At 44.5% G+C, this 26,004-nt stretch overlaps 1 protein-coding gene across 1 annotated transcript in view; it reads right to left on the bottom strand.

The window, feature by feature from the left end:
- UBN2 (ubinuclein 2) overlaps window positions 1-26,004 on the bottom strand; it is a 588,508-nt gene that overhangs the window by 435,453 nt on the left and 127,051 nt on the right. Inside the window, exon 6 of the mRNA XM_069231231.1 lies at window positions 5,804-6,281. Coding sequence (XP_069087332.1) covers window positions 5,804-6,281 — 478 coding nt within the window. The remainder of the gene's footprint in view (window positions 1-5,803; window positions 6,282-26,004) is intronic.

Consider the following 26,004-nt stretch of genomic DNA (forward strand, 5'->3'; position numbering starts at 1 on the left):
GGAGGCAGATACTGCAGGGTGGGGTCTGGGATGATTGCTGTCCCTGATGAACTGGATGTGGTCTGCCCTGCCTGATACGGAAGCATCAGGCAAACTTCTCCAAGCTGGTGGATGTTTAGGTGGGTCAGCAACTTCCAGAATTGTAATTCAAGCATTCCATTGATTTCGAGAACCTGAGGTCTCTTCTGGACAATTACGCAGACATAGTGCGATTTACTTCACAGTAGTTATCGCACCTCATAGCCCCAATTTGACTGGGGCCAATTTGCTCTGGATTTGAGTACTCTGTAGCAATACACTAAATACAACAGAGAGACTTGAAGAAAAATTAATGCGGCTCTCCTGAAGAAGGCACAGCTCTGCAGAAACAGGCACAAGAGTACACAGAGAGAAGCACGACAAAGAGAAATAAAAGTTATAATGATCATTTGAAAATTATGTCAGGAAATTATGTCAATAATTATAGTTGGACTGATTGAAAACTGGGAACTTGTTGATAATATATCTCTGCATATCAAACATATGTTACCAAATGATGATAACAGGTGCTTGAGATGTCACAATATAATAGTCATGAAGTACTATGATAACCTCTAACCAATACGGATTAACAGTGGAATAGTGTCTGCAGGCAGGATGACATTGCCAGTCTTTCCATAGTGTGATTTATGGCCAATGATATATGATTTTAATGAGGGAAGAGTGTGTCAAATAGGATGAGACAGTTAGTGATATGTGTGGTGTGAATGACATAGTGACAGTGGATTTTTTTTATAACATGTATTAGAATTCAATGACTTGATTGTGAAACGTTTTTTCATGAATTGCTTCATAAACTATTTTACACAAATGTTTAGGGCCTGCTTGAGCATAGATCAATATAAGTAAATATATATATATATATATATATATATATATATATATATATATATATATATATATATACACACATACATACTAATGAATAAATTGCTGGCGGTGTTTCTGAAATTCATAATGTTTTCTCTGTCCAAGGAGCCTATAGAGGTAATAGGGTCTTTGAGTGTGGTCTGACCGAACCCCATCCATGAAAGGACTTGGTTGACTGCTGTGGGGATGTGCGACATCCTCCCAAAAGGCCTTGTTTTTCTGACATAGCTGATGGCCTGGGAGTCTCTGGGTGCATCAGGCCCAACTGTGATAGACTACTTGGTAGATGGGGAGTGAAACCGAATGGCACATTGACAGTCTCACAATTTCTCTGGAGTGGCGAGATGGGGAGGAGCCCTGCTTGGCTTTCATTTGTCCTTTCTTCGACTTGGACTTACCTGAAGACTTAGCGGGACTAGACTTAAGAGAGGGTCCTCACACTCTACTTCAATCAGGAGCAGGACAGTTTCACTTCACATTCCTGCATCACCTTCAGATTAATAAAATAGTATTCTCATTGGTGTTGTGTTGTAAGCCCAAACATAAAAGTTATACTTGTGCAAGTCTGTCACACACATTTGTTTATGACAATTCCGAACTGTTTAAATCCTGTAGTTTTTGGATAGGACATAGTTCAACTGCATAGTGTTTGGCAATTGTTTAAGAAAAGATCTCACTAAACGATGACGAAAATGGTAGGAAAGCTCTGAACCCAGGTTCGAAGGCATGGAAAAAAAAAAAAAAAAACAGTGTACAGAGGTGGTGCTTAAATGCTGCTCCTTTCAGCATCTCGGGCGGAACGAAGTAGATTCGGAGCTCCACAGTGACCCCTAACCATGCACTTGAGCACTCCTGTGTAAATATTTACAGATCCAAGCCTCAGCGATTTTTTCAAAAGAGTAAAGCTCAGCCTCCCAGTACAAAAATGGTGCAGACACATTCCTTCTGAAGCTGGGGGTGAAGAAGTCATCTATTTTCAGAAATCATCAAAAAATTATTTAATCTGAAGAAGGTGGCAGAATTTCAGTTTATAAAATTGCACTGGTAGTCTATATCTGCTATCTAAGTTAGTTGCTGCTGTGTTAGCATTGACTACGGAGGGTTCCTAGCTGGACATCTGGAAATATCTCAAGCATGTCAATTTATGAAAGATCCACTGCTGAAAAAGTAACTAGTGTTTTTTGCACTATGAACCTCTTCCAGATTATTGAATTAGACACTGACGGCCTAAAGACATGTCTTCCATTGCTGAGGAAGGTATGAAGAGATGGTAGTGGCAATCAGACACTTCATTAGTACCTAACCCAATATGGCCTCCCTTTTGAGTTTGCATATCCACATAGTAATAGCTTGCATGTGTGTCTGAAAGACTGAGCTGCTTTGTATCTCATTTAATGAAGCATTTCTCATGAATGCAAATGTAGCTCCTTTTTTTCTTGTGGAATGAGTCTTTGCCTTTACATCGGAAGTTGTCTGCCAATTCAAACCATATTAAAAGTGTTATCTATTTGTCTATGATACTGTTAGACTCCAATGTCCCCAATACCAGAGAAGCTTGTGCCATAAAGAATGTTTATTTTTCCTTCTGATAATTTGTGTCTCTTGAATGCAGTACACAACAGCTCTCCCAGCACTGAATGTATTCAAAGCACATTCAACTGCACTAGGTTAAAAAAAAAAAAAAAAAGACCATACCATAGTTGTACCTTCTGATTTAAGCAACAAAGGTGACAAGACTTCATAAAAGAAGTTAAAGTGTGTTCTCATGACACTATCATTATGAATTACTAAAATCAACTCTTATGCAGACAATGTCTTATATTATAGTTTGGGTATTCTGTTTTTTTTTTTTTTTTTTTTTTTTTTTTTTAACTGTACGCACAATGGGTCAGTAATGGGTGAGATGAATTTATTATTACCAGATTATTTAAACCTATGATGCAAGTAAAGGACCAATTGATAATTGTTAAGCTCGAATTTTAATACAGCGCTTCGTAACAAAATATTACTGGGGAAGGATCAGCCTGGAAATATAATCAGTTTTCTTTTTCTATCAATAATTGCCATGGTTGTGTTGGATTTTAGCTTTGGGTTGTCCGAAATAGGAACATAAAATGTGTACTGATACCTAGGGAACATTTCTATAAGCAAGATCTCATGTTATTATTGTTTAATTTATGTAGTTAATAACAATGGTATTTGGACTAGAGATGTATTCTTTAACTTTTAGTTACAGTCTTGAAAAAGGGAAGCGTTCTCCAAAACATGTGCTGGCAGCCGCTTTTGAGAAATTCTATGTTTCTGAACTAATGGCATAATGCGTTAAAAAAAAAATTAGATTACCATCTCAAAAGACTTTGATTGAAGGTTTTAATGAAGATTTTTCTATTTTTTTTAAAACATGAACGGACGCCCTTGAGGACTTTGGTTACTGATACTGGCACCTTAGGTGTATTTCCTTTACCCCTGGATTGTTATAAACCAATGTCTGCAATTTACTTACTCTGTTTTCCTTCCGACTAAAACCATAACTGTTTTAATGCAAGATGCCTTAGTGTTATCTTGTGCACTGGTTCAGAGGGTGACTTCATGGGATCCAGCCAGAACTAAATTGAGGTGGCTGACAGAGGAATAACATATGGATGTGAGGGGCCTTTTCACCCTCTCTAAAAGTATTTAATGACTGTTAGATTGAAAATGTGTTTGCTAGCTACCTCTTATATGCTGCAAATGCTGGTAAGTGTAACCTAAGTGATCAAGAACTGAGACTACAGAAACAGCAGCATTATGCGCCAGACTACAAACTCGCCCTTTAATTTATTTTCGCAGCACCAGTTGATGTATCGCTAACGCTTATCTTCATAATATATCATAGTTGATAGCTACCTAGCCATGTTAATCCTCAAACACTTTTCAGAAAGTGGAGGTATCTAATTCTATAAAATTTTAGAGGACTGGTTGGAAGCAGACGATGTCCCTTCTGCATTTTCAGACTGTTGTTGGACATTGGTATTTCAATATTTTGTTTAGACAAATATATGAAGTGTAAGACCATATCTGTTATTACCATGTGACTACCAGGCAGTATTAGATGCTGCCTGGATATTTTGAACTTCTTTACTTGTTAACGAGTGTTGAAATGCATTTTTCGGTCATGAAGATGGATCACAATTTTGAGGCACACAGTTCTGGTCTTGTTCTAGCCATAATCTGAAAAAGTCTATCACAGACTGCTCTGACTTCCACTTCCGAGAGGCGTGGAGGTGCAACATAACTGATGTTTAGCCATCAAACTAAATTTGCCTGTACTGTTATGTTCCTGGCCATGCCCACTTCTAAATACCCTAATCTAACCTTGACCAAGGATATGATCTTGTTCCTGCATCTTGATTGTAAAAAACTGCTGCAGTGTTGACCATTAAGATCTGCAAATCTAGGTTCTTATGGCCTTGAGAGGTTTCCAAGACCAGAACCTTATTTCAACCGTATAACAGTTGTAGCTTTCACTTCAATCCAAAAGCACTGGAGCATTGTTCCGATTTTCAGATTGACCAGGTGTGAAACTCACACCACACCAGATGAGATTTATAGGTTACAGCTTGTTGGACTGTAATTATCAAAGTATCTCTCTTGCATCATATTGGTCATGCTTCTCTAGTTCAACTTTGTGGGTTTGGATGCTCAACAATTCCTGAATTTGTCTTGCATGAAGTTGTGCATTGGAAATCAATTCAATATAGGGCTTCATCAAACCTATGTCTTTCAATTAAAGCCCTCACTGTACAAGACTGAGACATCTGGTAATGGCAAACTGCTCTTGTAATCATTCTCCTTTGCCTGGACAATACCAGGCTCAGTTAGAAAAAAGCTGGCATTTTGCAAAAAATCTGGTACATTTCTTCTCAGAAAAACATCTACATATACACTACACCCTAAATGATGTTGAATGCATCACTTTATAAAGTGATAAATGAACAATGTGAGAGATAAAAGCCTTTAAAATGCAGAGCTCTGCTCCAGGATCCTGTCAGCAAAAGCCGGAAAAAAGAACTGAGTAAACTGCCACCTGCAGGGCATGATGGAACACTGGAGGTCAATAAGCCCTCAAGGGTGAAGCGTCCTATTCTCACCGTTTTAAATGATGCAGCCTATACAGCTGCATTGCCATATGTTTCCCATTCTCTTTAGAAAGAAGTAAAAAGAGGTTTTTCTAGTGACAATTACATTTTTAAACCTTTTACTTCAAAATTTTGAATTAATTCAATATAATTGGCAAAATAGCTTGCAACTTTAAAAGAACTGTTCCAGGGTACCCGCAAGTAGACAGGACTATTCAATACTTACGATTATCAATGGACATCCCCTGAGAGAGAACTATGGGATACTGGTGGAACGCTTTTCCATATGGAGCAGTGCTAGTTTTTCAGGCACCAGCTTATTTGGCTAAATAACCCTTCTTTTCTATCATTGTTATTTAGAAAAGGATTGTGACTTGGCCTTTCCTGTATCGAACATTGCCTTTTTAAAAATGAAAAGTGCAATATCTGTTATAAGAAAGTCTTTAAGGATCCCACAAGTGGATAGGACAATTCAGTATTTATGTCTAAATGAAGACTCCCTAGAAGAGAACTTAAACAAAAAAAAATTAAAAAGAAGATCTGCCATGCTCAAATTCTCAATAGCAGAATAAAGCAAAACATGTCAATATCGAAGATGTTCACTCTGAAAAACTCCAGAATTACCTATTGCCATAGTCATGCCTATTAAAGGCAATATGTGTCTACTATATGAAAATAAAAAGATGTTCCACTATGAAAACCAACTTACTAAAAGCCCTAGAAAGTCTGCTTGCTCTTAACATTTTGTATTCTTTAAACTGCAGGTTTTCACTTACCACTCGGAGATCCTCAATCCTCTTCTCAAGTTGTGGGGGCAGTCCCTCCGGAAGGTCAGGAATTTGCTTAGGGGACACATTGAGGCACAGGTTGTCATGGCCCAGGATCCCATTCTCTGCACCTCCATCAGAAAGGGGACTGTCATTTGAGGCAGCATCAAGAAGTTGGTCAAAATCAAGGTCTCCCAACATCTCTAAGGCATTCTCTGCCTCTTGCAGCAGTTCCCGCTCACTGGTACTACCAAAAATAGATAGCACTGGGTCAGACCCCAGACTCAAGTCGGAGAAGTCGTTCCTGGCAGAAAGGGTTTTGGGTGTATTGTTAACAAGAGTCAGCACTGGTGGGTCCTGGATAGGCGCCTTCTTTTGGGCATCTTTTTCCATTTCAAACTTCCGAATCATTGCAGCTAGGGCTAGAGAGTCTTTATAATGTTTCTTCTTTTTCTTCTCCGATTTGTGGGAGTTCAAGCTCACCACACTGTAAGAAAGATTTCAATTAAATATTATCAGGTTTAAAGAGGGAGACATTTAACAAATACATTTTTTGGACAGTGAAGATACTTGTAAATGGCCAAAGGCCACAATGTTTAAAAAATAAAAAAAACACATACATTACCTTTTGTCTTGTCCTGCACCCAGTTCTGAATCCCAAAATTTAATAACAGCCAGGGTGTGAATGCAAGGTTGGTTTACAGGTAGAAATAGCAGAACTCACTGGAGAGCTCACACTTTGGTACATAGATGAGACATAGTACTTATTCAATTTTTGGCTTTCCTACAGAAATATCATCTGTAGAGGATTAAGTTAATTCAGTATCCAAAAATGTATGACCTCCTCTAGAAGGTTGGAGTGCGAGACCAACTACGTCCATAAAATAAGATAACAGATGTGCAATAAACAATCTCTGATCAATGTACACATGGAGGCACGGGCATGGTTGTACGAAGCTGGCTCCTTATATGATATATCAAAATGAGATATATCGTGCAAAGAGTCCAGGGGTTACCTTACTAGTGGACAGGGGCTTGCTCTAGCAATCCCAAGGTGCTCTTTCAGGGGGTAGTATGGTCGAGCAGCCTTAGGCTTATCAGAGGAGTGTTAGACATTTACCATAGGCACGCAGTCAATAAATGAGACACCTCAAGGAGATCCACACCAATTTACAAAAAATTACATGTATCTTTATATATGTTTAGGCACCAGAATAAATACAATCATGTAAATATGTTTTGTAAGAATAATCTTTATAGGTTTCAAAAGTCAACAGTGCACTTTTCAGACACAGCAATGTTATCCTACGGAGGAAAAACAAGCACTGTATACAGGTATAGAACAGCGACTTACAGGAACAATCTCCTGGACTTAAGGTGAGTATGGGGCAAAGGGCAAGGTCCAAGGCAACACCAACAGGTCACACTGGGGCAAGCTGGGTGCAGAGTTGCAGGACAGTGTCAGGTGCCTAATGTTAGTCTATGCTGATCAGTCTGGTTACAAAGAGGCTGCAGGTGTGGACTGGGAGGCCAGATGGGCTGAATCAACAAGTGGGCTCAGCTCTCAGGAAGCTAAGAGATGTGGGGACACCACAGGTCTTCACGGGCCGCCAGGGATCGACAGGTGTAGAGAGGTCGGGTTTTCGTCACCTAGAGCCCTCGCGGTTGAGGGGGCCTTCAGTCAGAAGCTGCAGGTGGTGTCGGTGAGTCCACAGTGGCCAAGACCAAGGTTGGCTCTTGCACCATTGGTCCACTTCAACTCGGGCTAGGTGGCACAGGTGCAGTGGTGCTTTCAGGAGTCTGGTTTTCAGCAGTCTGGGATCCTCACACTTCTTTTTGGGATGACTGCAAAATGCAGGAATCAGTTCAGCTGCTCCACAGACGTTCTTGAGTATTTGTTGAAGGCAGGCAATCCTCCGAGGCATACGGAGGCACAACAGCTTGCAGGAGGAGGCAACTTTGGCGCCAATAAACAGGAGCATCAGACAAGCCAGCAGGACTGGGTCCAAGTCAGGTGCTTCTTTCTCAGTCTTTGCTTTTAGCTTTGCAGCTCTTTAGTGTCCTCCTCCTTCAAAGATCAGCCGATGTCATAGTTCCAGGGGCTCCTATAAATACTGAATTTAGGGGTGTTTAGGGGAGTGTAGGGTACTAGCCAATGGGCTACTTACCACTGGGGTCACTTCACCCCCTATATGACCACTTCCTGTGGGAAGTGGGTGTAACTGTCCCAAAGTTCATAGTTCTGCCATCACCAAGATGGCAGACGGCAGACTTCCAAAAGTTACATCCACATCAGGTAGCTCACTCCAGGGGTGGGACTGGACTGAGATGTGGGTTTCTTGGTCCTTTAGTCCAGGGCAGTCCTCTGAGGCTTCAGAGGTCGCTGGTCCCTGTCGGATGCGTCGCTGGTTGCAGGATTTCAAAGTTGGAGACAGGCCGGTAGGGCTGGGGCCAAAGCAGTTGTGGTCTTCCGTCTTCTCTGCAGGCTTGTAGGTCAGCAGTCCTTGTTTCTTCAGGTTGCAGGAACTAGTTTCGTAGGTTCTGGGGTGCCCCTAAATACTGAATTTAGGGGTGTGTTTAGGTCTGGGAGGGCAGTAGCCAATGGCTACTGTCCTGGAGGGTGGCTACACCCGATTTGTGCCTCCTCCCTGTGGGGAGGGGGACACATCCCTAATCCTATTGGGGGGAATCCTCCAAACTCAAGATGGAGGATTTCTAAAGGCAGGGGTCACCTCAGCTCAGGACATCTTAGGGGCTGTCCTGACTGGTGGGTGACTCCTCCTTGTTTTTCTCATTATCTCCTCCAGCCTTGGCGCCAAAAGTGGGGGCAGTGGTCGGAGGGGCGGGCATCTCTATGAAGTCGGGTTGGTATTCAGGGGGCATCTCTATGATGCCCTCTGGGTATATGTTACAATAAATTGCACACTGGCATCAGCCACAACTGCATCAATTACCAGGCAAAATGTGGGGGTGACCATGTAAAAAGGGGGCACTTTCCTACAGTGACCAAGGAAGATGGCCGGTTGGCAAGGAGACAATATCCTGTGTAACCCTGAGTCGTCTTACGTGAAAGATCTTGCCGGGACCCATTAACTCACCTGAAAAGACAATAAGGTGCCCAAGACATTATGAAGGGCCCAGTGTCAGGCAGCGCACACAGAGGGCCTCGGGAGAATGGGCAGAGGCAGATCAAGCAGGCCGCAAGGAGCACTCGTGCACTATAAGGTCACTCATCCGGGGACCCTGCCACAGGCTGGCCAAGAAAACAGAACTGATCTGCTGGAGCAAACCCCAGCCATGGCGGGACTCTTGGTGGACATACAGGGGTCCCAGATAGCACTAGAGACCAAGATGAACACAATGGCCATTGAAATTAATCATCTGCACATGGATCAACACAATGTTGTTGACAAGGTCACGGCTGCAGAGGGTGATGTAGACGAACTGACAAAAAGAGATCAAAACCCTCAATGCAGAGGTGGCTGGTCTCAAATGTAGAGCAACACATATGGAAGAAAGTCTCAAAGACGAAGAGGGCCACTCCAGGCAGAATAATATACAGCTTGTGGGCTTCCTGGAGCAGACAGAGGGTTCCTAAGCGGAATTGTTCCTCAAAAGATTGGATAGTTAACACCCTCACATCCGGACGGCTTTTAAAGTTTTTCACCAGTGAGTGGGCACACAGAGCACTGACAGCGGTCTCGATAACTGGGGCACCGCCCAGTGCACTGAAGGCACGGCTAACTATTGAGTCAAGATAGACCTCTGCAATACGCACGGATTCATAGCCCTCCAAGATTTGAGGACAAACAAATCCTTATTTTTCCAGATTACACCCACAGCCAAGACCTACAAACAAAAAAGAAAAGAAAAACTGAAGTCTGCTATATTGGACTCTTTGAACCCAAACTCCTTTTCAGACATCCGTGTGGTTCCTGACACACTGAGTGAGAGCACAGCTGCCGGTTGGATGCCCTTAGAATAGGCAAGAGCGACTGGTTTCTATAGGGAGCCTGATTGACTAGGCTCACTGACAAGATGGGAGACGCCCTGGCCGGGGTACTGGGGGGAGCTTATCATAAATTTTACCATAAAATATCTTTACAGGTGGGCCTTCCTTCTGCAAGATTGCTCCATAGCCGGGGGTGGCTGAACACTCCCTGTGATTGTTGAGTGCCTGAAAAGCTCTCACATCATACTGCGGTTAAGGTACCTTTGGCTGTGAATTCCTAGCACAAAAGGGGGTTCCCTCCATATTCCCAGGTGGTTCTTTTTCCCTTTATTTCTTTTAGTTTACAGTTGAGGAAATGTGTAGGAAAGATTGGGGAGGGTGGGGGCGGGGGGGGGGGGTTATGGGGGAGAAGAAATCAATTATTTTTGGCCAATGGTTGAGACAGAGTAAGTTCTGTATTTTCTGCCTATGGGTGTGACAAGTGTTTGTAATGCAATGTTGTTCTGTTTAGTTGGGGTGCTCCATCTCAGTGTCCGAAGGCCTCAGGTTCTAATATGGAAAGGACAGCCTGGCAAGTGGGTCCTACTAAGGGACTATAAGTATGGTTGACACAGGAACTCAGTTCAAGTTCCTTACTTGGAAGATACGGGGGCTCAATAGGCCAGAAAGCGTAAAAGAGTACTAGCATATTTAAAACAATAAGGAGTTTGAATTGCATTGCTGCAAGAAATGCATCTCTGGAGGGATTGCATTGGATGCTTACAGAAATCTTTTGGGGATCAGTTATATGCCACATACTACTCGGGACTGCAAAGATATGTCATTTTGACTGGCACAATGGATGTCCTCTAACTCTGCTTTATTACTATATATGATCCCAATGCAGATTTTGCTAGTTCCTTTGAAAAGGTTCTTGCAGGAGCATGGGGTTTTATGACCTCAGAGGTTATCCGAGCTGGTGATCTGAACTGTGTGGTAGATGGTAACGTAGGCTACACTGTTCCCACTTATGCAGTTGAAAGGAGTGGCCCGTGATGCGCTACCTTGGGTTAAAAAAATGAGCACAGGGTGCAGCAATGTCACAAGTTGAACCTGGTAAGGGTTCATGATAACCTCCGTTCATCCATCCATCAAATTTTGGAATACGCTGAAACTGTCCCTGATGGGGAAAACAGCACGAATCAAAATGGTGGTGCTTCTCTGCTGTCTGTATGTACTTCAAAGCATCAAGTATATCATCCCTCGTCGGGATTTCCTGAGCTGTACCCTCTTTTGTTGGAGCTCCTAAGGGGAAGGATAGTGCAGAGGGGGTTGTCCACTTTAAAACTGGAGTGGCATAAAGTGGCAATGAAGGTCCAAGACCTTAAACTCTTACTTGGTGGCCAACTGCAACATGCCATGCACTGGTTGGATGAGAGTGGAAATTGTAATCCGACTGGTGTGTCAGCTCTGGAAAAGAGGGATTCAGGTGGCTGTCAGAAGATTGGCGTTTGTGCCGGACTTAGACATATGGTTAGTGAGGCCTTGTGCATTGATAGCACGGAGTATGGCAGTGGATCGTTGGCGAGATGGTAACTGTACGACAATGGCCTATCTATACCATGCTGTCCGATTTATTACCATGCAAGATGCATTTGCGTTCCACGTGCTGAGACTTGACCAGTTCCTATAGTATGCCAAAATTACAGCCTTAGTGCAGGGCCTTTGGCCCACAATCCCCAATGCCCCTGGGTTTACACAAATGTTAGTCACTATGCTTTCTAAGGAAGGGGGTGGAAACTAATCACTCATTTCTATCTGCACTTCGAGAAGATAAGCCTGTGCCTCCTTTGAAGATCAGGGATACTTGGCAGCTTGGCAGCGGTACTGCGACGATCGGATTGTTCCCAATGAACCAACAAAAAAAACATAATGGGGTATGGGAGTTATCTTAATGCACAATGTAAGGTTATACATTGTTAGAAATTGGGTTTCTAGTTGGCAGAGGTATGCACGCTGTCCAAGTAGGAACCCCAATCCTATTCAGGTTTAGTCACAAACACACCCTAAATTAACCTGTGCTCACCGCCTGGTAGTTAAGCACAGAGCAGTCAGGATGATTTTAAAAGGCGATGTTTTAAGTGTTTGTGCAAAACCACTGACAGTAAAAACAGTGAAACGGCACAAAAAAAAGATACCACAACTGGTTAGAAAAATAGAGCTCCATTTAATGAACCAAATAGCACCAAAACAATAAAAATCCAATAATTAGAATAAATAATAAACTGAAATGTAGTGCTAAAAAACATGAAGCCCCAAATGGGGCTATCTCATCACGTTAGAGGAGGTCAAATCTGAAAGGTTAGGCACCCGCAATGGAGCGTGGGTTGGATAAAGAGACCAGCCTTGGCCCGCTGAAAAGTACCTTGTTTGTGTTGACATCGAAGGAGATGCAAGGATCAGAGGAGGTGATGAGTTGTCAATCCTTTGGATGTAGGCAACTCACCGGCTCCGATGCGCACAAAGTGGGTCATGTGTCGGAAATGGAGGTGCTGCGCAGTTGCACTCAATCCTTGCAGCAGCGTTGATGCATCGGCATTGATGGAAATGTGCCAGTTCCAAGTGGCACAATGGCATTGATGCAGGGATTCTAGTTGGAGCACAACTTTATACCCATATTTCCAAGAGTCCAGGACTGGGCTGGCAATACTTAGCAGGGCAAGACTCACCAATGGCAGGCCCTTAAGAAACAGGAGACCAGTCAGCTGGCCCTTGGAGTCACTCCGAGTGGAAGGTTCAAGTGGTGTGGGTCCAGTCCTTCTCACCCAAGCAAAGAGGGCAGCAGGTCACAGGTCGTAGCAGCACAGCGGTCCTCCTTCCTGACAAAGTATCCACAGGTCCAGAAGTATACTGAGTTGATGGGGTCAGAAGTCTAGTTCTTACATCCAGTGGTGACTCTGAAGTATACAGAGGTCCTCCCTTCGTGCCCTGGCTCCAGACTCACTGGGGGCGGGGGTGAATGGAAATAAATAGTCACAGCCTATTCAGTTGTAAGTTTAAAGATTTTTTCTAGATCCTCCCTCCCATCCTACCCAGTAGGAAGCTCGTTTTGTGTGCGACTGTCTAGAGGGAATGCACAGAGCCCAGCTCTCACCCACCCCAGGCGCCTATCAGAGACAGGCTGCAGGCACAGAGTTCAAAAAGCAGGAAAATGTCACCTTTGTGAAAGTGGCATTTATCATAATAATTCCATGGATACAAAACACAACAGATCTACGTCCTCCCAATCAGGAGCAACAGATTATTAAATGTAATAATGAATCCCACAATGTTATCCTATGCTTGGTGCAGGCTTTAAAGTAGTGAAAAACATACTTGGGAGTTTTTCCTCCACCGGGGCATGTACAACTAAAAAGTACATAACCTACCTTTTAATTACACAACGCCCTGCCCTATAGGCTACCTAGGGCGTACATTAGGGGTGATGTAATAAATAGGAAGTTGAAGGCTTGGCAAGGGCTTTTAAAGGCCAAACCAACATGGCAGTTTAACACTGCACTCAGTCTGCAATAGTAGGCCTGGGACATGTCGTAAAGTGCTACATAAGTTGGTGGCAGAAGAAGTGCTGCCAGCCCCCTAGTAGGATTTAATTTACAGGCCCGGGGCACATGTAGTGCACTTTACTAGGGACTTAAAAGTAAATTAAATATGCCAATTAAGTATATACTAATCAAGCCATGCTTTAGGGAGCAAGCACAAGCATTTTAGCACTGCTTAGCAGAGGTAAAGTGTACAGAGTGTTAAGGCCAACAAGAAAGAATGCAGAAAAATTGGAGGCAAGCAGGCAAAATGTTTGAGGTGAGACCACCCCAGGCTGTCAGGTATAACATATCGTATACGTGAATCCACCTTTCCTATCTTTTCCACAAGCTGCTACAAAAAATTTACCCAGCACGAGACCCATGGTGTGTGCATTGTGGATATGTAGGCGCTGATTTTGTTCATGTGGTGTAGGGCTGTCTGATAGGTGTGCATTTCTGGGAAGAGATACTGGAGCAGCTTAACAAGGTCACGGGGTGGGCCATCACGCTTACGATTAAACAATGTTTGGTCAGTCTACTCCCTGAAAAAATTAATCACTGGTCTGGTTTGGGCCAAAAGGCGTATTGCTATAACATGGCTGAGTCTGAGCGCCCCTTTATCTTCCCTCGCAGATGAGGGGAGGAAGTGACACATACTGGAGTGGGTGGGAGCTGAGGAGACGCATATGAAGATGGAGGTGTGATGAGAATCTGGTGGACAATTTGGCTGTGTGGGGAGCCGTGATATGAGCACTTACAGTCCCTCCTGATGCCAGACCCCCACCCAAACCCCCAAGGGGGCCGTGGGATGGTCATGGCGCGGGCGGGAGCTGAAAGCAAGAGTATGAGGGACTAATCTTCTTTGGCCTTGAGAGATGCAGAGGAAGGAAGGAATGAATGAAAACAGAGATACCATGACTGGATTCAATGATGGAGCATTGGGGGGTTTATAATTACAAAGTCTTTAATGGTATACAGGATTGCTGTAGAAGAACTGATATGACACATCGGAGTGGGTGCAACAATGTTACATCTGAACCTTGTTTACTTGTAATAATTAAATGCAGATCATGACTGTAATGAAAAAAAAAACAATATACTATTTAAAAAACGTACCTATGGAGCCTATAAAAATACACATTTTAAATCCCTCATGCAATAGGACTGATTATAACAGAAGAGAAAAAAAATTGCAATCCTTTATCATATAAATCACCATTGAATTCAGCAACACCAATCACAAAATTAATTTGGCTAATGTGCATTTTATTGTTTTGTAGGTCCCCACATCCAAGCATTCAGAATGAAATTGTACTCTATTCAGTTTTTTAATAATATCAAAAGGATTTTTAGATAGATACGGGAGTTATTTGCAAACTAGGTACTCCAAGGGATTATACCACAAACCCAAAGAAATAGGCAAAGAGCATTAGATTAAAACAAGTGTTAGATCTGTCAGCCCTACTGTGGTCTCCCCCCAAACCTTTTCCCCTTTTACCTTCCACTTTTTGCTGAAACTCGTTTTTGTTGGCTCTAGGACTCTGTGCACTTTACCAACGTTTACCAGTGCTAAAGTGACTGTGCTCTCCCTTTTGAACATGGTGAAATTGGCCAACACCTGATTTGTATCTTTAATAATTTACTTATAAGTCACTTGTCCCCAGGGTGTATAATTAAATGGTCCTAGTGGGACTGTAGCACTTCCTGTGAAACCCACTTAAGAAGCCCTTTAAAACCCATCCCAAGTCTGCCACTGGAGCATGGATGCAGTTTTAAACCACCAATTCAACTTGGCAATATAACTGCAATGCCAAGACTTACTCTCCCTTTTAGTGCTTGTAGGTCACCTCCCACAGGGAGGGTGCATCGTAATGAAAAGTTTGGATGTGTGCTTTTACGTTTTACTTGTCCTGGTAGTGAAGTATTCCCAAATTGCTTAACAATACAAACATTCACCCCAATCCCATCCATTGCTTTTTTTTTTAACACCACGCCACCCCAGTTTGGACCCAGCCATATGCACATCCATCTTGGCCATGCTACCTATGGAACAGTCCAGCCCTAACTGCCAAGCCAGGTGCTCCCTGGACCAGAAACAAGCATTCTGGGGCCATTTTCAGGGTATCACCCCTCTTCAGCCAGGCTAGCTTGAATCCAGTGGCGCAGTGAGTATGGGACCCATGTCTTGGCATACCGTTCCCACATCAACTGGCATGATGAGGGTGCAGAACTGGTTACAACCCCACTTGTAACTGAATGGGCTTGTGCTCCTTCTTCAAATAAAGGACTTTTCACCCCTGCACTGTTCATACAGATCGTGAGGAGCCAGAGCAGGGGAAGCAGGACGTTTTAGGCACTTCAAGGGGAATTCTCTAGAAACTTCCCAATCTGTTTTGCCATGTTGTACACCAGTGTGGCTGCTGTTCAACATGGCTAAAAGCTGATAAGGTAGCGTCGTAGAGTGGAATTGTTGGCGTACAGTGTCGCAGACTGGAGTAGAGAAAGAAGCATGTCGTTGAGTAGAGGGGAGCAGAGTTCAGTGGCAGAGTGTTGTAGACTGCCGCGTCAGAATGGAGTGGAGTGGTGAATAGTGGGGTGGAATGGGTTGAGGTAGTGGGGTGGATTGGAGTAAAGTGGGTGAACTGGATTAGGGTGGAATGGACTGGATGGGGTAGAGTGGAGTGGACTGAATGGTGTGGAATTGATTTGAGTGGTGTATATCTAAATGGGGTGAGGTGGACTGGAGTGGGGTGGATTATATTGGATTGGGTGGGTGGATTTGATTGAATTGAAATGATAGGGCTGAGGTGAGGTTGACTGGTTGTAGAAGATTGGATTAGAGTGGGGTGGAGTGGATTATGGTGGATTGGACTGGACTGGAGGGAGGCAGAGTGGAGTGGGGTGGGGTGAATTGGTCTGGGGTTGGGTTGAGTGCACCAGAGTGGGATGGAGTGCTCCAGAGTGGGTGGACTGGACCATCCGCCATGAAAAGGCTGGCAGAGAACAAGTGCAGGGGGTCCCCTGCACTGCCAACGCTAGTGGCATGGGCAGTGCAGAGGTCCCTCTGCCCAGCACCTTTGAAATGGGCACTGCCCAGCACCTTTGAAATGGGCACTGTCTGCTGTGCAGATAGTGTGCATTGAAAGGGTGCTGTGCACCCTGCTTGCAGCAGCATTGCCGTCAATTGTGAGCTGAGAACAATGCTGCAGCACTTTCCCACTGGACTTACCAGTGGAACCCTTGTTTTCCGCCAGTCAGTCCAGTGGGAAAGTTTGTAATGGGGCCGTAGGGGAGACTTCCAGCACCGTGGCAGTCCACTCAATGGGAATGTGGCGGACAGATGTTTCTGTTCGTTAAACTCCTAATGAGCCCCTATGTGTTAATACGATTTCACAAAGAAATAATGTTGCTTTGCAATATTAAGAATAAGATAATTGTCATCATTTGAGAACATGGCCCATAAGCCAAATTGAAACAAAACATGAATGCAAAGTGAGAATAGAAGACTTGGCAAAATAGAATAAAGTTAACTATAGAAAATAAAACTTTGGCAAAAACATGCCCAACAGGACAAAAGAAAACTGCAGTCACGCGCCTTCTGTTTGCAGTGCATTAGAAGTTAAAAATAACAGAATAATACCTCAGTCATGTTGGGAGCAGCAGACGGACACTGATTAAGTTGATTCAAGTTCAACCAATCAGTGATTGGTCCCTGCTCCACAGAATGGTAGGGAATGATGCCAGGCCTGAAGTAACAAATTATGAGGCTGTAAAGACAAGTGGCAGGAGAGCGAACAAATGATAACCAAGTCTACCCCACACCCCTCTCTTTTTAAAAATAATTAAAAAAGTGTCCCACAAGCAAGACACATGCGCTAGCTCATGCTCTCGCAGGCTATACCCTAAAAAGGGACCCAAAGACCTACTCTTCAGTTCACTTTCTGGACCTGTGAAATGACTGAGAGGTCTGCATAGTGGTGTGTACTCGAAAATTCTGCTTTGCTGCACCTGGAAGGACTGCTTTGCTGCTTGGATCCTTGCCTTGCTGCTTAGCCCCTATTCCACTGCTTGAACCAAGAACTACCAAAGTGACTCCAAGGGATAGTTGGATGGCCTCCTTATCAGAGCCTCTGGGACAGAAAAGGCTCCAACTATCTTTAACCTGCACCTAGACCTGACCCCACCGCCTCTCCTCCCCAAGTGTTTGCCTTTACAATCCTCCTTAAGTACTGGGCCCTTGGTGGTAGTGCTAAAGGTGCCCAGAGTGCCAAAAGCTAAAACTTGGGACTTAGTCAAGTTCAGCGGCCCTCACCAAAGGGGTCTCTAGCCTCTGGGTACTCTCAATGGCTACAGCTTCATCCCACTGGATACTTTCTACTTCCAAAAAAAAGAGATTAAGTCCAAACGAAGAAATCTTCACTGCAACTCTATCCTGTGGCTCCCAGACAACACCTCCAGTCTTGCACTGTCCAAAAGGTAAGCACAGTCCAGGCCAAATCTACTCTGCAGCCGACTTGTGCTCTATTGTGGTCGGCCATTTTTTTTTTTTTTTTTTTTTTTACTTTGAACAGGTCTGACACAAGTAAATTAGTTAGTTACCTGTAACTGTAGTTCTCCAGTATTGGTATCTTTAATAGATTCACAAACTTGAATAATCCCAGTCGTCGAGGTGGGAGCCTCACAGTAACCTCAAGCACATATAGCAGTAAACATTATACACTAGGCCCTAAAGGCCCAAATAGGCTATTTTATAGCCTATCAGTGTCCTTTTATAAAAAGACCCAAACTTGAGGCACAGCCAATCAGGCGTCAACACACTCTAGAACAGAGGTCTTCAAACAGGGGGGCGGGCCCTCCTAGGGGGGCCACAAGTGACCCTAGGGAGGGCACCAGCCTCTGGCCAAAAGAAGCATTCTACAGATAACAGGGCTTGGTTTTAAGCAGAAGCATATTATTGCATCAAAAAAAGGAACAGTACTTAAATGCAATGTTTAAATAGGTCTAGACATATTTAAACATTGCCATTTTATAAAATAATCGTGAAAGAAAACTGAGTGGGGGGCCCAGTGGTTTTTTTTTTCAACTGGGGGAGGGCGCAACATTAAAGTGTTTGGAGAGCACTGCTCTAGAATACTCCCAACAGAGGCTCTTTCCCTCAGATTTTCTAGCACAAGTGTGAAGTCAAACGTAAGGGGAGCCTCTGAGGGGAGGAGGGTGGGTAGCATGTGAATCTATGAAAGATACCAATACTGGAGAACTACATTTACAGGTAAGTAACAAATTTTCTTCTCCAGTATTGGTATCTTTCATAGATACACATGCTTGAATTAGAGTAGCGAGCCGTAATATTGGTTAACCAGGCACTAGTTGTATTCTCATAATCAAAACATCAATAATAATGATAACAATAACAAGAGTAATCCTACTCCTAGTTATTATGTAAAGATACAATAGTAATGTTCAGCTAAAGATAACAACTAGGCATAGTAATCAAACTTTAGCATCATGACAAGTATCAAGCTAGCTACGATACCAAAAAGTACCATAATCATTAAAAGTAGGAAAATTAAACATGACCAGATTACGGAAAACGCAGCTCGCCTACCTTGGTTGTGGAGGTGGGATGACCAGAGAGGCTCACCTTAACAAAATAAATGCCTCAGCACTGCTTGCCCCACCGCTGTGTCCATGTTATTCGTCTTTTCGAGACAGTAGTGTTTCATGAAGGTATGTTGGCTGGACCATGTGGCCGCTCTACAAATATGCTGCAGGAGTACTCCTGCAAAGAGTGCTGCCGGCGTAGCTACCACCATTGTAGAATGAGCTCTCACCCTGGTTCGGAGCAGTTTACCAGCCTCAGTATGACAGAATTGGATTGCCGGGCCAATCCACCTGGCCACAGTCTGTTTGGATACAGGAAGGCCCTTCCTTGCATCACCAAAGGCCACAAATAACTGGTCCGATTTTCGTATGTCACGTGTTTTCTGAAGGTAAAACTTTAAACACCTTTTAATATCCAATGAATGCAACGCTTTCTCCGCCAATGTCTGCGGATTAGGGAAAAAAGTTTTTAAGAGGACCGGTTCATTCAAATGGAAACTTGAAGGCACTTTCGGAATATACTTAGGATTTGTCCTAAGAATTACACCAGTAGTGGTGAACTGGAGGAAAGGCTCTTCGATGGTGAAGGCCTGTATGTCACTTACTCTCTTAGCCGAAGTAAGAGCCAGTAACAACGCAGTTTTCCATGAGATGAACTTCAGGTCTGCTCTGTGGATCGGCTCAAAAGGGGGTTTCATGAGCTGTCCCAGGACCACCTTTAGAGACCATACGGGCTGATGCTTCCGCACCAGTGGAAAAGCTCGAAACAGACCCCTCTGAAATTGCTTCACAATCCTGGTGGAATATAAGGAGACTCTCTTGAGATCTGTTGTACCTAGAAATTGCAGCCACGTGCACTCGGTGGAGGAATATGAAAGTCCAGACTTTGCTAAGTGCAAGAAGTACGGCAGTACCTGTTCAGGCCAAGAAGAGAGGATGGATTCCTTCTGCTGCACACCACACACAAATCCGCTTCCATTTCAACCGGTAGGTCTCATTGGTGGTGTCCGCCCTAGCCCTGGCTAAAATATCCCTACATTCCAAAAGAATGTCTCGAGTGGCGTACTCATTGAATTCAGGAGCCAGGCCGATAAGTGGAGAGACGATGGATCCGGATGTCTGATCTGGCCCTGGTGCATTGTCAACAGAGTTGGCTTCCGTCCGAGTAGCACATGTGGCTGTCCCGAGAACATGAAGAGTTCCGTAACCACACCTGCCTGGGCCATCTGGGTGCTATCAATAGAGGACGACAACCCTCTGCCTTCATTTTGCTGATGACTCTCGATATCAGTGGGATCGGAGGAAAGGCGCAGACAAACTCCTGACCATCTTAACGCATTCGCCCATGACCCTTTCTGGGGAAGCCAACTTGCATAATAAGGGCATTTGAGGTTTTTAAAATGTGGCAAACAGATCGAGATTTGGCCTGCCCCATAGTGGGAAGAGTTAGTCTAGAACCTCCTGGTCCAATTCCCACTGGTGGTACGGGATAATTGTTCTGCTCAGGGTATCTGCCAGAACGTTGGTCTGTCCTGGTACGAGCTCCGCTCTTAGCCAAATGTGTGCTATGGCCTATTTCCAGATGTTCTGAGCCTGTTGCAAGAGCTGCAGAGCTCTTGTGCCACCCTGCTCGTTTAGATAAAACATGCTGGTAGTATTGTCCGTCCTGATAAAGACACTTGAGTTCTGAAGCCTTGGCAAAAAGGCTTTTAGAGCCAAACCTATCGCCTTGAGCTCCAGCTGATTTATGTGGCGTTGACTGTCTTTACGAGTCCAGGACCCACTGATCTGTAGATCTTGGAGGTGGGCACCCCAACCTTCTAGGGAGGCATCCGTTGTCACTATATAGCGGGGCACCTGATGAAGAAACGTGAGACCGCTGGACAAATTGGCCGGTGTTGCCCACCAAGCCATGGCGAACTGCATCACTGATGTGATGAGAATTTTGTCTTCGAAAGATCCATGAACCTGAAGCCACTGAGGGTCTAACTGCTCCTGCAAGGGTCGCATGTGGAGTCTGCAATCTGGGACCAGCGGGATGCATGATGAGATCATTCCCAGGAATGATTTGTAGGTGCGAACCGAAACACACTTTTTTAATGAGAGCTTGCGTGCTAAGGTGTTCAGCTTTTTTTTCCTCTCTTGAGACGGGTACGCCTTGCTGTGGACAGCGTCTAGTACCGCTCCTAAGAAATTTAATTTCTGTGTGGGTCGAAGCTGCGACTTCTGGCAATTGATGGTAAGTCCGAGGTCTTCGAACAACTGGAGGCAAGCGGTGGTGTGGCGTACCACCTGCGCTCCTGAAGTAGAAATAGGGAAACACCTGTACGCCCAATTGGCGGAGGTGCGCTGTCACTGGAGCTAGCATCTTTGTAAAAATCCTGGGGGCCGACTTCAAACCAAAGGGAAGGACACGAAACTGTAGATGCATACCAGCCACCTTGAACCTGAGAAATTTACGATGGTTGCGGTGTATTGGAATATGAAAATACGCATCCTGGAGGTCTAGGGATGCCTTGTGGCCTCCTGCATTTAAGAGGCACAAGATGTCCTGCAGCGTCACCATCCTGAACGACTGCATATTTTGGAACTTGTTCAGTGATCTTAAGTCCAGAATGGGGCACCAGTCTACGGATGTTTTTTTTTTTTTTTTTTTTAAACCAGAAAGAAGCGTGAATAGAACCCCTTGTTCCTGTGAGGAGCAGGGGCCAATCCTATTGCCCCTTTGTGCACCATCACATACACCTCCCCAAGGAGTTGTTTTAGTTGTGAAGATGGTGGGCCTGACGGTAGGATGTTCTGTGGTCCCTGTATGAACTACAGAGTATGTCCCCATGCCACTATATCTAGCACCCACCTGTTGGATGTTCTATCCGACCATCGAAGGAGGTGAGAAGTGATGCGACCCCCCAATTTTCAAGCCTCTGGTAGCAGAGGAAGCTGGTATGTTCGGTTGGTCATTGCTTTCTGCCGGTATCTCTTCCACGGGCAGTCGCTCTTCCTTTTGCTGGGTGCCTTTAAGCAGGGGTAGGTGGCTATCGATAACGCTGCTGTTGCTGACTGTATTGCTGCTGGGGTCCTGCCAAGAGGAGTGGTACTGGGGTTTATACGGGTGGAAGCCACCACGAAAGGAGTAACTTCATCTACCCCTTGCTCCACGAAAAGGCTGTTTCCTGTACTGCAATGTACCTAGCGATTTAGCAGTGTCCGTATCCATTTTGATGGTTTGTAACATGTCATCTACATGCTTCCCAAACAGGCTTTCTCCATCAAATGACCATGTCCAGAATCCGGCTCTGAACCTCCAGACGGATGGAAGTCTACTTCAGCCACCCCTGTCTACGCAAGACCGCTGCTCCTGCCAGTTGTCGGAATCCTGTCAAGGAAATTTTGATTGCGCAGTCTATGACTTCAGCCACAATCTGCTCACCCTCCTGCAGCTCCTTCCTTGCTTTCCCCTTCGCATCCTCCGGCAAGAGGTCTAAATAAGCAGACATGTCTGCCCACATCTGGCTATCATACCTTCCTAAAATGGCCAAGGAGTTAGCCGCCTTCACTGTGATCGCCGCCACTGAGGAAAATCTCTTACCAATATTGTCCAACCTCCTACAGTCCTTGTATGGAGACGATGTAATAGGCACTGAAAGGTTCTTAGATAGACGCTGCGCCGCTTGAGATTACCGAATCCGGTTGGGACACCAAGCAGGCTGGATGTTATCCGGGGCTTTGTACTTCTTTTCCAGCCTCGGCATCCGGGAAGGCACTGTTGCTGGATTTTTCATTGTCTTCAACCACTCCTGCCATAGGAAATCCTCTATCGGGACAGCCCTCACTGATCTCTTTGCTGGCTCTTTGAAGTCATATATGAAACAATCTGTTTCCTGCGTAATAATGGGCAAATTTAATCTCTTTGCCACTCTGTCCATTAAATTATGAAAGCCTCCTATGTCCTCCGGGGGTGAATCAACCGGCCCTGCTGGCGGCGGTGATGGTGTGGGAATGAGGTAGTCATCCCAGTCACTAGGAGGTGCCTCCATTATTTTACCTTCTTTCCTCTCGTCATCTGTATAGCGACGATCCTCCTGTGGTTAGTAAACAAATGGAATGCTTCTGTGTGGCGTTCGCAGGTGACTGGTCATAGGAGTTTGCAGAGGCATCGGCTGGCTGTACTGTCTGGATAGTGTTACAGGCATCAACGGTGGAAACCTTCGATAATAGTCCTTCAACATACCCTGGATATCTTCAACTAATGATCTAGGCATGGGAAAGGAAGGTTGTGCCTCCCCTACTGGGTATGATGAATCTTGTTGGAAAGTAATTGAGGAATAGTTGGGCTGTTACTGTCCTTCATCCTCCTCAACCAAGTCTTGACATTTTACATGCAGCTGTGATAGACTACTGGCTGCACCAAACATTCCATCATCTTGAGAATAAATGTCGTCGTCATCATCTAGAAGGTGCTGTGGAGGATATGGCAACACCTTACTTGGAGAAGTATGTCTTGCGAGAATCGGCGACGTTTTATTCTCCATGGTGATAATAGAAAGAGGAAGGAATCTCACTGAATCCTGCTGCACTCCTAACTCTCTGGAAGATGGTATCACCACTGACGACTGCGCTGACGAAATGTCCAACATTGCCGTCGACAGTTCAGTCTTAGTCGTCGACGGTCCTCTTGTCGACAGTGCCTCTCCCGTCGACTGTGCCTCCAACGGTGCCACCGGTGTGCTCGTCGACGGTGTTCTCTAACTTCATCAAGAGGTCTTTTGTCAACGGTAGTGCCCCCGTCGTCGGATGGACCAATGACGCTTCAGTCAATGACGTTCTAGTCGACAATGCCTTTCCATAGATCTTGGCGGTGATGATCGAAGATGAAAGCGGTGATGATGTAACTATCATTGGAGATACCGCCATTGTAAACGTCGACGCTGTGATCGTCGACTGGGTCGTCGACGGGGCTTTTTTGGCAGCCTCTGAGGAGTCTTACCAGGTCCTTTGTTGGCGACAGCGAAAGGGAAGCACGTTTAGTGGGTGCCCTTTTTCCCCCACATGGGTAGTAGGCTCTGAGCGAACCTTTTTCAAGTGTTTTGGTGACCCCGATGTAGCAGCCTCTTGGCTCCTATGTTTCTCCACAGATGCATATTTTGACTTCTTAGCCACTTTCTTCGGTGGCTCTTCAGGCAGTCTTTCTTTCTCTCCAGATCTTTTTAAGGAGTGAGAAGCAGGAGATGATGTTTCACTCTGTGGATGGGTTCTCCATGGCTTTCTGTCTTTGTAGCCACAACAGAAGCCTACCCTCATGGTCCTTGAGGGTTTTCTGACTAAAGGTGCAACAGATCTTACAGTCTCTCACCTTGTGGTCTGGATGCAGGCAGTAGATGCACTTCTTGTGGGGATCATCCATGTGTAGTATCTTCTTCCCACAACTGCCACAGTCTCTGAAAAGACCTTTCTTAATTGTTGACACATATTGTCACTTGAAAACTGGGTTTTCTGAGAGAAAGAATCCTGTCAGAAAGATAAACTGAGCAGAGCTCAGGGAGACTCCCTTTCACACGACCTGCGGTAGAAAATCTGGGGGAAAGAGCCTCTTTTGGGAGCATTCTAGAGGGTGTTCGAAGTCTGATAGGCTGTGCCTCAAGTTTGGGTCTTTTTCATAAAAGGACATGGATAGGCTATAAAAGAGCCTATTTGGGCCTTTAGGGCCTAGTGTGTAATGTTTACTGCAATGTGTATTTGAGGTTACCGTGAGGCTCCCACCTCGACGACTGGGATGATTCAAGCATGTGACTCTATGAAAGATCCAATACTGGAGAACTATATGTCTGCACTCGGAGCTTTAATCTTTTAGGTGCTAGTTTTTACCATAAATAAAAAAAAAAAATCATAACACCGATTTTACTGAATGGATGTTTGTCATTTTGGTGTCAAATCCTTTATTAAAGTTTACTCTATTCTAAGTTGGAATGGGATTTTTTTTGTGTTGTCCTTTCACTTTATTACTGTTTGCGAGCTGCATAATGAAAATGTCACTTACCCAGTGTACATCTGTTCGTGGCATCAGTCGCTGAGATTCACATGGTATGCATGAGCTCGCCATCTGGTGTTGGGTCGGAGTGTTACAAGTTGTTTTTCTTCGAAGAAGTGTTTTCGAGTCACGGGACCGAGTGACTCCACCTTCTGTGCTCATTGCGCATGGGCGTCGACTCCATCTTCGATTGTTTTCCCCGCAGAGGGTGAGGTAGGAGTTGTACTATAGTAATAGTGCCCGCGCAATGAAAAATGTAAGTATGTACCTATTAAAGGATTAAGTAATATATATACAAATGTACAAAATTGAAGGTAACGTCTGAACTGCTACAGGCTTCCGGGGAGGTGGGTGGGTCCATGTGAATCTCAGCGACTGATGCCACGAACAGATGTACACTGGGTAAGTGACATTTTCAGTTCGATGGCATCTGTCGCTGTAGATACACATGGTATGCATAGACTAGTAAGCAGTTAGTTCCCCATAAGCGGTGGTTTAGCCTGTAGGAGTAGAAGTTGTCTGAAATAGAGTTCTTAATACAGCTTGACCTACTGTAGCTTGTTGTGCGGATAGCACATCTATACAGTAGTGTTTGGTGAATGTGTGAGGCGTAGACCAAGTGGCTGCCTTACAAATTTCTTGCATTGGGATGTTTCCTAAAAAGGCCATTGAAGCACCTTTTTTCCTTGTTGAATGTGCCCTGGGAGTAATGGGCAGTTGTCTTTTTGCTTTAAGGTAGCAGATTTGGATGCATTTAACTATCCATCTGGCTATACCTTGTTTTGATATTGGGTTACCTGCATGAGGTTTTTGGAATGCAATAAATAGCTGTTTAGTTTTTCTGATGTTCTTCGTTCTGTCAATGTAGTACATTAATGCTCTTTTGACATCTAATGTATGTAGTGCTCTTTCAGCCACAGAATCTGGCTGTGGGAAGAATACTGGTAGTTCTACCGTTTGATTTAGATGGAATGGAGAAATAACTTTTGGTAAAAATTTTGGATTAGGTCGTAGGACGACCTTATTTTGATGTATTTGTATAAAAGGTTCTTGTGTTGTGAACGCTTGA

This window comes from Pleurodeles waltl, chromosome 4_2 (assembly GCF_031143425.1).
Source record: "Pleurodeles waltl isolate 20211129_DDA chromosome 4_2, aPleWal1.hap1.20221129, whole genome shotgun sequence".
NCBI lineage: Eukaryota > Metazoa > Chordata > Amphibia > Caudata > Salamandridae > Pleurodeles > Pleurodeles waltl.